The 15,378-nt window shown below is 36.5% G+C and overlaps 1 protein-coding gene across 3 annotated transcripts in view; it reads left to right on the top strand.

Moving 5' to 3' along the window:
• LOC127439629 (protein phosphatase Slingshot homolog 1-like) overlaps positions 1–15,378 on the top strand; it is a 66,805-nt gene that overhangs the window by 41,173 nt on the left and 10,254 nt on the right. For 2 of the 3 annotated variants that reach the window (XM_051695847.1, XM_051695848.1), the window contains 6 exons: positions 9,090–9,154; positions 9,767–9,888; positions 12,601–12,669; positions 12,911–12,976; positions 14,613–14,807; positions 15,013–15,106. In XM_051695847.1, the coding sequence (XP_051551807.1) occupies positions 9,090–9,154; positions 9,767–9,888; positions 12,601–12,669; positions 12,911–12,976; positions 14,613–14,807; positions 15,013–15,106 (611 nt within the window). Of the gene's footprint in view, positions 1–3,228; positions 3,416–9,089; positions 9,155–9,766; positions 9,889–12,600; positions 12,670–12,910; positions 12,977–14,612; positions 14,808–15,012; positions 15,107–15,378 lie in introns of those variants that run through there. The other variant, XM_051695849.1, reaches the window with a different exon arrangement.

Below are 15,378 nucleotides of genomic sequence, written 5' to 3'. Positions count from 1 at the left end.
ATGTCAGACTACTTGTGAATGTCGGCATAGAGGATCTGAAATTAAATTAGAAGAATGAGAAGGTAGAGAAGTCAGCCGTCTCTGTTGAGAAACATCGGATGACTAACTGAGACTAGACGTTGCAGGGTTTCTTTTCCTCTGTGTAGCAGTCAGTCTAGGTATAGAATGTTCTCTGAGAGGGTGAATGGCTCTGTTTTTTCTTTTTCTTTTTAGACCTTCTTACTGTTTAACTTCATGAGGCAAATCCTCTTTTGAATGTAAATCAACCTCCAAAATATCTTCTTTCAGTACTGACATCTTTAAATGTCCTTGTTTTGGATGTTAGTGGCATAGATTTCCATCTTATTTTGGTCCTATTTGCGTTTTTTTTTTATTTTATGATTTTGATGTCACTAGTGACCTCTATTTGAATCTTCATGGATGCAAATAGCACATGGTATCAGTGGTGATATATTACACTCTGTCCTCCTAAAGTCAGATACACCATAAATACATTTGCATGTATATAGTGAAACCTAAGATAAATCATTCAGATGTCAGAGTGTTTCTCCAGGATAGAATGAATTTGAAATGAGATAAACATAGATTTAATTTGTCCCTTTATATACTTAAATGGGTCATATCAAACATTCTTCCCCCGCGAGGTTCACTTATAATGTTAGTCAAGGTTTTTTGTGCCAAAAATGGTCATAAGTTAGTTTTCCTGATCTTTCTCATACCATTAGAATTAAGCGGACCATTTTTTGCTAATGTGCCTTTAAGACTTGTATGCAAATGGCCTCTTCGGATGTGAAATGAGTAACAGAAATTTGCTGTGCTTTCACATGGGTTGCAGGTTTGCATTTGGGTCCAGTATACTGTAGTTGGCACTGCTCCATCCTTCAATAACAGCTTATTTGCAAAACCTGCATTACATTGTGACAGCTTCACAAAACAATTCGCACTGAAATGTGCCATTCAGACTGTTGAGAAGACTGAAACAATCAGAGATTTTGTGCAGAGTTGCAGGTGCTACACAGCCCGGAAAAGCACAAATACTGTATTTACAGATTTTCCTGCATTTTATTCTTCTTGTTCAAATCAAATCAAATCCCTTTACTGTCACTCAACCAAATACACAAGTGCAACAGTGGGTGAAAGTCTTGGGTGCAGTTCTAAGCAGCATAGCAGACATGACAATTACAATAAACATCTGATTTACACATAACACAGTTTACACATCTTGTTACACAACACAATATACAATATACACCTTATAATATACAATATACAGTATACACAAAATAAGAAGACTGTATACAATAAAAATACACTGTACCTCCCCCTCCCCCATGTAATCAGTGGAAATATATTTGAAGTGTTTTGTTAACATTCAGCTGTCGGTTGATAGTCAGTTGCCAGTGGGTTATTAAGACAAGTATAAAATGTGAGTCCAGTCTGAGGCTAATAAAGTGCAGTGCTGATATAGGTATCATTGTGAGCGATCAAGAGTTCAAAAGTCTGATTGCTTGGGGGAAGAAGCTGTCATGAAGTCGGCTGGTGTGGGTCCTGGTGCTGTGATACTGCCTGCAGTGAGAGCAGCCCGTGGCTCGGGTGGCTTGAGTCTCTGATCCTCCGAGCTTTTTTCACACACCGCCTGGTATAGATGTCTTGGAGGGAGGGAAGCTCACCTCCGATGATGTGTCTGGCAGTTCACACCACCCTTTGCAGGGCTTTGCGGTTGAGGGCGGTGCTGTTGCTGTACCAGGCGGTGATGCAGCCAGTCAGGATGCATTCTACAGTGCTGGTGTAAAACCGTGTGAGGATGTGGTCGTTCATTCCAAACTTCCTCAGCCGTCTCAGGAAGAAGGCGCTGGTGAGCCTTCTTCACAACGGCCTCAGTGTGGACGGACCATGTGAGTAGTTAGTAGGGATGGGATGATATATCGAATTTCAATATATCCTGAACCAAAAACAATTTTATAAAAAAAAATTAGAGACTTCTCACTTGTTAATAAAGCGAAACACCTGTGTGAGTCTGTGAGAGGCATGTTGAACTCTTAAAGTGACAGTACCATTTTAGTGCTTGTATACAAATGAATGTAAACTCAGTGCTATTACTTGTAAATTGTACACATTATTTCAAACATTGACAGCTCAAATCATTAATTTCATGATATAGTATTAATTGATAGAATGGATATTTTTGTTATATTTTTAAAATGTTAAAATGTGATTAGAATAATGATGACAAATTATTACAAAATAAAATTTCTTTCACATTCTTTTTTAGGACAGGTTCTGTTCAGTTCTATTGTTTGTTCTGCACCTAATCAGCCTGAATGGAGCCCACTATTTTTGAAGGCTTACAGTATTTGTTTTGTGAAGTGTCATTATATCGAATCAAGATTATATCAAATCATGAACCTCATATTGAACCGAATCGTGAGATAACCATATCGTCGTATACCTAGTTGTTAGTTCTTCTGGTCTTTAGGAACATTTTCACCTTACCTCCTTGAGACTGGGTAAATTTTAGTCATGCAATTTCAATCTTTTGCATGCAGACTACTTGAGTGAACATCGGCCTAGAGGATCTGAAATTAAATTAGAGAAGTCAGCCATCTCTGTTGAGAAACTGAGACTAGACATTGCAGGGTTTCTCTTCCTCTGTGTAGTAGTAAGTCTAGGTATGGAATGTTCTCTGAGAGGGTGAAAGGCTCTGTTTTGTTTTCTTATAATACCTTCTTACAGTTTAACTTCATGAGGCAAGTCCTCTTTTGAATGTAAATCAACTTCCAAAATATCTTCTTTCAGTACTGACATCTTTAAATGTCCTTGTTTTGGATGTTAGCGGCATAGATTTCCATCTTATTTTGGTCCTATTTGTATTTTTTATTTTTTATTTTTTTTTATGATTTTGATGTCACTAGTGACCTCTATTTGCATCCTCATGGATACTTTTGCAGCTTAGTTTCAATAAATGGTCTATTTGGACTAGGAAGGACATTTTGAGTTGTGACTGTTACAGTTAGTTTTAATAGTAAAATGAACTCATAGAAAATTTGGTTTATGATGACATGACCATTATAAATTATGTTTGAGATCAGATTTGTATTAGAATAAGGCCTTGGCTTGGCTTTACATATCTTATTGCTGTTTGAGTCATAGGGAATTACTCAATGACAAAATCTTTACCTTACAATAAATCATGGATAACTGCCAAAAAACAAAACTAATGGAGAAAGCTGTGTGTCAAACTTTGCTCATTCAGTTAAGTACCATGATAATTAACAATGATTGCAAAACTAATAGCTGCTTTTTTCTGTCTGTAGTCTTCCTTTCAAACATTCCTTTGATATGCCTGTGATCAAAGCCCTGCACTGCGTTCCTGCGCTGCCCTGGCGATATCAGCTTTATCAGATAAGCATGTAAAGTTAAGCAAATGAATCTCATTGAGAACTATCAAAAGACCAAGGGACTTGTTTTGCTCCAAACATATCCCTTCTTTTCATATACGTCTCAAATGCAAAACAGTTAATAATCTGTAGAAAACATGATCTGCTATGTTGCATGTAAATTACAGGTGTTAATTCTTTATCTTTGAGTTTATTTGATTTTCACATTTCGGCTTTGTTCTTAACCTCCTCGGCCTCCCACACGTCCCGCAAGAGTTACATCATAGCTATATGGATTCTGCCAAAGCCTACAAACCTAAGAAGGGGTTTGTTTGGGTAGGAATGCACTGTAGTCAAAGGTCAAAAAGGTTAGTTTGTATGTGTAAAGGAGAAGAATGGAATGAAAACAGATTTGTGTATCCAAGGTCTGGGTACTTTGCATTCATTCGTTTTTCATTTCGAAATTAACAAACAAAAAAAATTAATTAGGCTTTGAATTTTGGTTTTTAATTTCAAAAGCAATAGGCAAAAATGGAAAAAGGGCTTGTTTTTTGTTTTGTTTTGTTTAAAAAAATATAAAAGAAAGAAATTAGCTCATTTCTCATGTTTGTTGCTCATGGATATAAAATTAATGTAAAGCTTGAATATTTGATTTGCACATGTGGGTGGGTCTGAAACAGGATTGGTCAGCCTGCGCTATCATCTGTCCTGCCTCAATCAAACCCATCAGAATAAGAGTTCAACATGATACAAACTTTACAGATGGATTAATCTCATTTTTAATTCAGAACATTAACATTCTTCCAAACGTTTGACAGCTGCATATTTATTACGACTCCGCTCTCGCGCATGAAGCAGCCAAACAGTGGATTTATCCGACAGCCCACCAACTGAATGCAGCAACATATATACTGCCGCTATATTACGGTTATGAGAAAGTTTACTTACAGCTAACAATTGTGTAGCCATTGCTGATTTGGCTCAATATCGCTTGCTATAGCTTTTTGTGATTTTTGTTCTCACTACAGTTTTCTGCTGACAACGATTATTTTAGGGGCCGTTTACATGACAACATTTTCAACTAAAAATGGAAAACTTTTTAAGCGTTTTGGTTGTTCGTTTACACGACAACGGCGTTTTAGGGCCTGAAAACACAAACTTTTGAAAACGGGTTTCAAAGTGCAAGTTTTTGAAAACAATGATGTCATGCGCATGTGTACTACTTGTTCAGTCTATAGGCATGCGCACGAGTACTTCAAAACATTCTTAATTTGTTTATTATTTTAGGGAAATATCACATTCATAAATGTTGATGGTCAAAAAGTACACCTAGTTTTGTACAATTTAAGTTTGAGCTTTGTTAGTATCTTAAAGCATTGGAGGGTGTAAGGAACACCAAAGCAAAAAAGACTATAGATTGTTGTAAAGCCTTGAAATATTATCCTTTTTAAGGTTTTTTTGTATTTATTTTGCAATTAGAGATATGGATTTGATTTGAATACCCCTATGTATATAGTTCTTAATTTTTGTATTATTTTGTTGTTTATTTATTTGTATTGTTATTTTTTACTGATTTTCTTGCAATTATTGTCATTGTTATTTTGTATTTTATTATTGTGTGATTTGTTACTAAATAAAGCTTAAAAAAAAAAAAAAAAACAGATGGAATAAAAAAAAAAGGATAAAAAAAAAAAAAGTAATTCAAAACAACGTGCGAGACATTCAAAACTACAATGGTGGACTACAGGACTGTGTTTGTGCTGCTCAAGATTTTGAGTTTATTGACGCTTCTCCAGCAAAGTAATTGTAGTAATAAAGCCGTCCGTCCAGACAAAATTGCTCTGCTTTCGCCATCATCATTGTTTGTATTCACCGCTCTGTGGAAGAACGCTTGTGTGCGCAGGTGCGTAGTGTTTCTTTACAAAGTGACATTGCCAACTACTGGCCTAGCATGCATAATACAGCGTTTTTAGTTGTTTTCATGGATCCGTGTGAACGGGGAACGAAGTTGTAGTCTGTACGTGAAACTTTTCAAAAACACAAAGGAAAAACTTTTCCATTTTTAGTACACTGTTGTCATGTTAACGTACCCTTAGATGGTAAATGACTCACTAACCATTAGCAATCGGTGTTCAAAAAATTAAACATGGCTGCCCCCTACTGATCATGTTTGGTCTTTGCCGTCTAATGCCAGGTGATGCAACGCTTTTTTTTTTTTTTGGGTCACGCATTCTCAAAGGCCATAGCTGTATTGTGGAAGGAGCAAATCCATTAGCCATCATATTTGACAATTTCAGCTGCTTCAGTGAGCAGAAAACAACTGAGCGAATGCACAAGTTTTAAAAACAGCATTAACCAGTAGGCTATTAACTCCTTAATGGAAGTCTGTTTATTTATCATGTAATGTGCAAATTTGTGGTTATATTTGGTCATTTGCATCGCAACATTTTAATAATAATCTATACCCTGCTTTTTAAAACCGGAGCTACGGCATCTTAGCCATTGTCTGGTTGCTTAACAAGCGACAGCAGAGTTGTAATAAAAATGCAGCTGTCTAATGTTTGGAAGAATGTTAATGTTCTGAATTAAAAATGAGATTAATCCATCTGTAGAGCTGCGTAGTGTTGAACTCTTATTCTGATGGGTTTGATTGAGGTAGGACAGATGACAGGCTGATGGAAGCCTGATGGTTAGCCTGCAGGCTGACCAATCGTGTTTCAGACCCACCCACATGTGCAAATCAATTATTCAAGCTCTATATTAATTTTATACCCATGAGCAACAAACATGAGAAATTAGCTATTTATTTTTTTTAACAAAATGAATCATCAAAAAACGTTTTTTGCCTATTTCTTTTGAAATGAAAAATCGAAGCATAACTGATTTTTTTTGTTTGTTTTTTTTATTTCAAAACTAAAAATGAATGAACGCAACGTACACGGACCATCCATGGCTTTGTGTGTCTTATTGACTATTACATTAAAGGGGGTGGGTCTCAAAGTAAATGATTGACAAGCTGTCAGAGTTATAATTATCAACACCTACAATTTTACCTTACAAAGGGTCAATAGTAACTTGTCCTTATCAAACTTTGTAAGAGTTGAATTACTTGGTAACGAGTAGAACATAACTCTCATTCAGAGGTTGCACCACAAATAATAATTATCCATCATTTTGATGGACTGGGTTGTTTAAATTTTCCATCATGCTCTATTTTTATCCATAATTGTTTTAATTTTTCCAAAAGTTGTTCCATTTTCATTTGTAGATTTCGTCTTGACATTGTCTACACAATATTTACATTACAATATTTCAATAAGTATGGATGACTGACAAGTTCAGAGAAACTTTAATTCTGTTTACTAATTCAGTCACAATAATTTGATTGTATCATTGTATCTATAACAAACTTTGTTACCATGTCATTGTTCAGTAAACTATTGTGGTGCTTTGTATTTTTTATGTGACATTGATATCTCAAGAACTTCTGCAACAAGAGATCTTTTGGTCTTACCAAGTGCTGTGTTGTGGGTTCTTGGCTTTTTCTTTCTATTTTGCTCTCACAGTGTGTAAAATACAAGACACTGTGGTCTTGCAATCTGGTCACCCGATTTAAAGAACAAAATCCTATGAATTGTATGGCACTTGGAATCCCTATTAGCATCCTTAAAGAGCACCTATTATGGTTTTTCAAATATTACCTTTCATGTAGTGTGTGTTATAGCTGTTTGTGAATATAAAAAAGTCTGCAAAGTTTCAAAAATCAAAGTGCACGAAATATGGAGTTATTGACAACCAAAAGAAAGAACCGATTCTGAACACCTGAAACGAGTCGTTAGTAATTCCAGACTTACTTCCTGTACTAACCTACGTAATTTGGTAACAAAAAATCCGCCTCTGGTCTGTTTACATGTACAGCCAGTGCACGCTGTTAGCCTCTGCTAACCAGCTAACTCGCGTTATTGTCAAACTACATATAAACTTGCCACTGAGAAATGTCCTGTTCTCGTCGTGCTTGCGATGGTGGTTCGGGTTAATATTCCGATGTATCACTATCGGACTCGGGCTCAAATTGGTAAGGTAAAACAGACGTTTTTCAGACGGAGCTGAATCTCGGATATGGTAGTGGGCATTTCCTTTCCGACACGCGCTGTAAGCGGTAAACCAATCACAACAGACTGGGACATCTGACCAATCAGAGCAGAGTAGGCTCTCTGAAAGGAGGAGTTTAGAATGAATCCTTTAGAACGGATCATTGAACGAGTCGTTTTTGACACTGGGAAAAAAAGGTAATGCTGCAATTTAAATTATGAGCAAATTAAAGTGTTCTTTGACCTTGGATGCATGTAAATCTATTGTATGAGACCTTTAAAACAAAATTAGGCATGTTTAAAAACCATAATAGGTGCACTTTAAAGGGATAGTTCACTCCAAAAAAAAAAAAATTCTCATAATTTAATCAACCTAAAGCCATCCCAGATGTGTATGACTTTCTTTCTTCTGCTGAACATAAAAAAATATTTTTAGAAGAATATCTCAGGTCTGTAGGTCCATACAATGCCAGTCAACAGGGTCCAAAACTCAAAAAGCATATAAAGGCAGCATAAAAGTAATCCATATAACTCCAGTGGTTTAAATCAATGTCTTCAGAAGCGATATGATAGGTGTGGCTGAGAAACAGATCAATATTTAAGTCCTTTTTTACTATAAATCTCCACTTTCAAACAGACCTCCTAAGTGCTATCTTCTCTCCTAAGAGTTTTTCTTTTGTTTTTGGTGATTTGTTTTCTTTGTGTATATCGTCACCTACTGGGCAGGGAGGAGAATTTATAGTAAAAAGGGATTTAAACATTGATCTGTTTCTCACCCACACCCACATCATATTGCTTCTGAAGACATGGATTTAACCACTGGAGTCTTGTGGATTACTTTTATGCTGCCATTATGTGCTTTTTGGAGCTTCAGAGTTTTGAACCCTGTTGACTTGCATTGTATGGACCTACAGAGTAAAAATCTTTGTGTTAGAAGAAAGAACGTCGTACACATGTGGGTTGGCATAATGGTGAGTAAATGATGAGAGAATTTTCATTTTTGGGCGAGCTATTCCTTTAACTGTGGGAATGTTTCTTAAGTAGGTAAACACAATAGACCTGGTGTTTTATTTTTTTATCTGTCAATATGATGAAGACTATTTCTAATTAACCTTCAATGTATTCAAAATGTTGTAAATGACAGAAAATTTTAAATTAAACTTTTGGGCAACCTCTGCTCTCATGTAGGATTATCCTAGTCATGTACACACAGTAAAATTATTTATATCTGAAAGCACATTCTCTTCACATTACATCTGCATGTATTTGCACAGTTTGTACCCTGTAGGCTCAAAATCAACAGCACCATAAGAACGTTAATCAAAGGCATACTGTTGTCTTCCACTCAACACTTAAAGATTGATTTGGATCACTCAGCAGGCATTTTGTTGGCCTGCTTGCTCTTAATAAACCTCAGTTGACTCCCCACTTTCATACTCAACCGTCTAAGTGTGAATCATACATTCCTTAGTGTAGCTGTATGACATCACCTTGTGTACTTGTATGGTTATGTTTTTATTCTATTGATTATATACATTGGCTTGACATGACAGTGGTGTCAGTGTAAATTATATCCTTGTCATGGATTTGTTTGGTTTGTAATGATCGTTTTACTCAACAGGTGACTTACCTCAGCATCTACAGGTGATGATCAACATTCTTCGCTCCGAGGATCGCATCAAACTGGTAAGAACACCCACACACAATCAGTGACTAAACTTTTGGCAATGACATAGGCAGGCTGAATGGGTTTTATTGTCTATTTGTTGCCAGAAGACTGTTTTCTTTTACTGTGTTTATTAACCCATGAAATGCATTTAAATTCGTTACTAGCGGTCTCTGAGGGTTTCCATGGTAAAATGTAAACTAATCCCAGTGTCTTTCCAGCGGCTTTCAAGCTCCAAAAAAGCACCATAAAAATAGTGTCATAGTTCTTAAGGAGTTACTCACTGATAATCTTCCCCTCCGCTGGAGATCTCAAATCTCAGTCATGCATGCGCATAATCAAATGCGGTAAGATGCGTTGCACCAGATTTTGATATCAGTTATGCCAAACGCCACTGGTTCTTGCCGTGCATTTTAAGTTTTACAATTTACAACCTTGAATGAGATTTGAGAGCTGTGGCAGAGGTTAAGATTTTCAGTAAATTACTGATCTTTTCAGTTTTAGGTTAACTATTCCTTTAAGAGAATATATGTATTATAATACAGTATGTTGTGTTTTTGTATACATTTATATTTGTGTAGTTCTTTGTGCTACATCTAATGAAACTTGTGTACTTCACCTGTAATCTATAGGCAGTGCGGTTAGAGAGTGCATGGTCGGACCGTGTGCGGTACATGGTGGTGGTCTACACCAATGGCCGACAAGACACAGAGGAGAACATCCTGCTGGGCATGGACTTCAGCAACAAAGACAGGTGACATAGCATTTGATATTCATCACAGAACAGATTAGCTAGGCAGCAAGATGATTATTTGGGTCTCAAAGAGACAACTTGGTCTGGTTGATTTTGTTTGCACACTGGGAGATGGAGGCATATTCAGGGATGCAAACTCATGAGAGGTGAAAAAGGTGAGAAAGTTATAGCAGGTGTTCCATATATATATATATACAGGTGCATCTCAATAAATTAGAATGTCTTGGAAAAGTTCATTTATTTCAGTAATTCAACCCAAATTGTGAAACTCGTGTATTAAATAAATTCAATGCACACAGACTGAAGTAGTTTAAGTCTTTGGTTCTTTTAATTGTGATGATTTTGGCTCACATTTAACAAAAACCCACCAATTCACTATCTCATAAAATTAGAATACATCATAAGACCAATAAAAAAAAACATTTTTAGTGAATTGTTGACCTTCTGGAAAGTATGTTCATTTACTGTATATGTACTCAATACTTGGTAGGGGCTCCTTTTGCTTTAATTACTGCCTCAATTCGGTGTGGCATGGAGGTGATCAGTTTGTGGCACTGCTGAGGTGATATGGAAGCCAAGGTTTCTTTGACAGTGGCCTTTAGCTCATCTGCATTTTTTGGTCTCTTGTTTCTCATTTTCCTCTTGACAATACCCCATAGATTCTCTATGGGGTTCAGGTCTGGCGAGTTTGCTGGCCAGTCAAGCACACCAACACCATGGTCATTTAACCAACTTTTGGTGCTTTTGGCAGTGTGGGCAGGTGCCAAATCCTGCTGGAAAATGAAATCAGCATCTTTAAAAAGCTGGTCAGCAGAAGGAAGCATGAAGTGCTCCAAAATTTCTTGGTAAACGGGTGCAGTGACTTTGGTTTTCAAAAAACACAATGGATCAACACCAGCAGATGACATTGCACCCCAAATCATCACAGACTGTGGAAACTTAACACTGGACTTCAAGCAACTTGGGCTATGAGCTTCTCCACCCTTCCTCCAGACTCTAGGACCTTGGTTTCCAAATGAAATACAAAACTTGCTCTCATCTGAAAAGAGGACTTTGGACCACTGGGCAACAGTCCAGTTCTTCTTCTCCTTAGCCCAGGTAAGACGCCTCTGACGTTGTCTGTGGTTCAGGAGTGGCTTAACAAGAGGAATACAACAACTGTAGCCAAATTCCTTGACACGTCTGTGTGTGGTGGCTCTTAATGCCTTGACCCCTGCCTCAGTCCATTCCTTGTGAAGTTCACCCAAATTCTTGAATCGATTTTGCTTGACAATCCTCATAAGGCTGCGGTTCTCTCGGTTGGTTGTGCATCTTTTTCTTCCACACTTTTTTCTTCCACTCAACTTTCTGTTAACATGCTTGGATACAGCACTCTGTGAACAGCCAGCTTCTTTGGCAATGAATGTTTGTGGCTTACCCTCCTTGTGAAGGGTGTCAATGATTGTCTTCTGGACAACTGTCAGATCAGCAGTCTTCCCCATGATTGTGTAGCCTAGTGAACCAAACTGAGAGACCATTTTGAAGGCTCAGGAAACCTTTGCAGGTGTTTTGAGTTGATTAGCTGATTGGCATGTCACCATATTCTAATTTTCTGAGATAGTGAATTGGTGGGTTTTTGTTAAATGTGAGCCAAAATCATCACAATTAAAAGAACCAAAGACTTAAACTACTTCAGTCTGTGTGCATTGAATTTATTTATTACACGAGTTTCACAATTTGAGTTGAATTACTGAAATAAATGAACTTTTCCACGACATTCTAATTTATTGAGATGCACCTGTATATATATATATATATATATATATATATATATATATATATATATATATATTTTTTTTTTTTTTTTTTTTTTTGTTTATTTGTTTGTTGTATTTAAAGCTTTTTTAAAAGGTTAGTTAATCTAATCTAAAAATGAAATTTCTCTCACCATTTACTTACCCTCATGCCATCCAAGGTGTGTACTACTACTTTCTTCAGCTCTCTAGGTCCATACACTGCAAGTCATACACATCTGGGATGGCATGAGGGTGAGTAAATGATGAGAGAATTTTCATTTTTGGGTGAACTATCCCTTTAAGTGTTTAAGCTTAAAGTAGAGATTTTAATAAGGAAAATTGGAATGACAAAAATAATGACACCCTGTGCCTGAATATCCATTCTTCCCCACTATACATTAAGCCAAAAATAGTACACTAATGGAGTAGACACGTTCCTGGATGAAGTATGTCCGGAACCTATTCATACCATTCAAATATTTGAACGTACTGTTTTACCGGACGAGAAGTGTGTACTTCATCCAATACCGTACAGTACATATTCTGAGTACGCGATTTCAGCTTCTGTTTTCAAACAGGTTTCTTGAACACTACCCCCATCTCCCTTTGGTTGGACAAATGGGTAGCCCCGCCTCAAACTCATGGCATTGGTTGAGCCAGTGTTGCTGTGTCCACTGGTCAGGATTCTCAAAAAGAAAGTTTTGATAGCTCCACAGTGTTAACACTTTTCAGGGAAGTTTGAAATTGAGAAATTTGAGAGGGGAAATCAACCTATGAATGGCTTACATTGTGCATACTACACTGGAATAAGAGAAAGTATTTAAACCTCAAAAATAAAATGTATGTGGGTGTGTCTAACATATAGCAATGAAATGTTTCATCTTTACCTTTGTAAAAGTGTCTAAAGGTTGGTGTTTTTTTTCTCTTTCATTCACAGTAAGAACTGTTCTATTGGGATGGTGCTGCCTCTGTGGAGTGACACCAAAATTCATTTAGATGGAGATGGGTAAGTACTGCCCCCTCTGGGCATGGATAGGAAGTACAGGCTGTTAGTCTGTTGTTGCTTGAGCATTTGGTGCACAGATCTAGACTGTTTATGAACCAGATTTAATTAATTGAAACAAATGTACACTGAAACGCTAGTAGTAAAAAGAATGAGAAGTATTGCTTATTTCCTATAGTTAGAGAGGTTGTAGTTCTATTGTAATGATGTGTAATGTCCTTAACCTCTATTCTCATGTCTCCAGGGGCTTCAGTATGACCACCGCAGGGCGCACGCACATCTTCAAGCCTGTGTCGGTCCAGGCTATGTGGTGAGAAAATAAAAAAACAATACCAATATTTACCTATTAAATATTGTATGATCTAGCTTAGATTTATTGTAAAAATAAATAAATAAAATTACCTATTTTTACTGGTTTGCATGCTGATCTAAGACTTTATATATTTTTTTTACATTGTGCTCTTGATTGTTAATGAGGTAAAAGAAAAGAGTACTCAGGGGCTTTGTGAAGATATAAGTGGACTGTTTTTCACACGCTTGCAGACGCTTTGGGAGTTTGACATCTGTAAAAAAAGCAGAGCTCCACAATGCCATCTGGTAACCTTTACCAAAAAGTACTGTGGCATAGTAAAGTGGTGCCACAATCATGTTTTATGGTAGTTACATGCAGTGACTAAAAATGTTATGTTTTTCATTGTGGTTCGTTCAGAGCAGAAACAGTGTTTTTTTGTTCCTGTTCCAGCATTCTGCAGCCACCTTTTCAAATAGTAACCGGTTGGAACGAAATAAAAGAACTGTGAATAACATTCTTTTTAAAATGATAGTACTCCGTGCTAAGGGTGGGTGTTATACCAGTCACAGAGTTTCAAGATCTCACAAGAGAAGCAAGGCACCTCTTTTAGAAAAACAAGCTCAAATTAGGGACTTGCCTCAACTAAAATAAGATAAAAAAAAATTTCCCATTTGGATATCATAACAAGCATAGGATATGGTAGCCTATATAAAATAATGTCTTTTCTATAAATGTATTCTAAAAATTTTATATATGCCCAAAATATTTCAAATATTAATTTGGCCACCTAAAATCAATTAATAGCCTAAATCTCTCTCTCCTGCATCCACGCACAAACTGTGTGGGGGCATTTGAACTAAACCTCACCTTTTTGGGCCAAATGATTTTTAGTTTTTTAACATTGGTTTTTAAACTAGCGGTGTCCTTCAGAATCAATGTTCTACAATAAAGAGAGAAGCCAATTTTTTTTCGGGCACAGGAAATGGTCTAATTCTGAAATTACTGTGATAAACCCTTTGGTCTTTTGTTTCATGAAAAAACGATTGAAACAAAATTAAACGTTATTAACTGGTTACCAGCATTTAAAATGAATGTTTTCACCCTGAAACAATTGAAAGGGATTTTGTTCCTGTTTTTGGTAACATTTTGCAAAAAAAAAAAATATATATTTTTTTTTTTTCGTTCATTAAACCATTTTTTTTTTTGTCTCTGGTTACATGGTACTCTAATGTACTTTGGTACATGCCCAAAAAACATAGTGTTGCCATAATACCATGTCCAAAAAACTATGGTAGTACCATTTTACTTATTGGTAGTTCATTGTTATTGAACAAACATTTGTGACTACTTTGAAGACACAAATTTAATTTCACCAATGCCACTTTGCCAAAATATCACTTAATGCTTCCCAAGACTCCCAGCCAATGATTCATAAACCCTTAGTAGTTCATTAGGGAACTGCAGGTGTGAAATTAAATGTAGAAGGTTCATTTAAAATGTAAAAAGAATAAGAGAAAAAAACAAGTGTTTTACTGCACAAGGTCCTCTGTCTTTAATCTTGGTGTACTTGTAAATAATCTTGTTGTACCTCTACCATGTCAATAAGGACCTATAAAAAACTTGACTTCTCATATTTAACCTGTACTTTCTTTAGGTCAGCTTTACAGATCCTGCACAAGGCATGTGAGGTGTCACATAGGTATAACTATTTTCCCGGTGGCATGGCACTCATGTGGATGGGATACTACGAGAGCTGTATCAGCTCAGAACAGAGCTGCATCAATGAATGGAATGCCATGCAAGACCTGGAGACACTGCGGCCGGATTCTCCAGTCGTCTTTGTAGACAAGTGAGTGCTTTAAAAAAAAAAAAAAAAACAGCAAGTCATTGGCACTCGCAAAATCTACCAGCAGATTTAATTAACATTTTGATTTGTTGTTTAGAAGTGCCTTTTTTTGCATTCTTACTTTGCAAGACCATAAGCAAAATACTAACATATTTGATGAGTGTTTTCACAATTTAATAAATACACTAGTTCTGTTTCTGATCTCCAGGCCAACAGAGAGGGAGAGAACAGAATGCCTAATTAAAGCCAAACTCCGGAGTATCATGATGTACCAGGACCTGGAAAACATCACGTCCAAAGAGGTCAGCAGGAACTGCATAGAGTACATATAGACAAGCTGTTTTCAACTGGTTTTGCTTCAGGACCCAGATTTTTCATTGGACATCTACAGTAGTGGCAAAAAGTAAACAAGAATTTTACAGTAGTACCAAAAGTAAACAAGAATGTTATTGGTCAAACATTGAAATATTATATAATATTACTGTTTTTGAGAACGGGGACATATCACACAAGCTGTCCATGTAGGCAAGTGCCTAATATGGATAGCTTCTATTGAGTGACAGGTGAATTTGCG

This window comes from Myxocyprinus asiaticus, chromosome 4 (assembly GCF_019703515.2).
Source record: "Myxocyprinus asiaticus isolate MX2 ecotype Aquarium Trade chromosome 4, UBuf_Myxa_2, whole genome shotgun sequence".
NCBI classification, from domain to species: Eukaryota; Metazoa; Chordata; class Actinopteri; order Cypriniformes; family Catostomidae; genus Myxocyprinus; species Myxocyprinus asiaticus.
The sequence above is the reverse complement of the archived record's forward strand: the minus strand, read 5'-3'. Positions and strand labels throughout refer to the sequence as shown.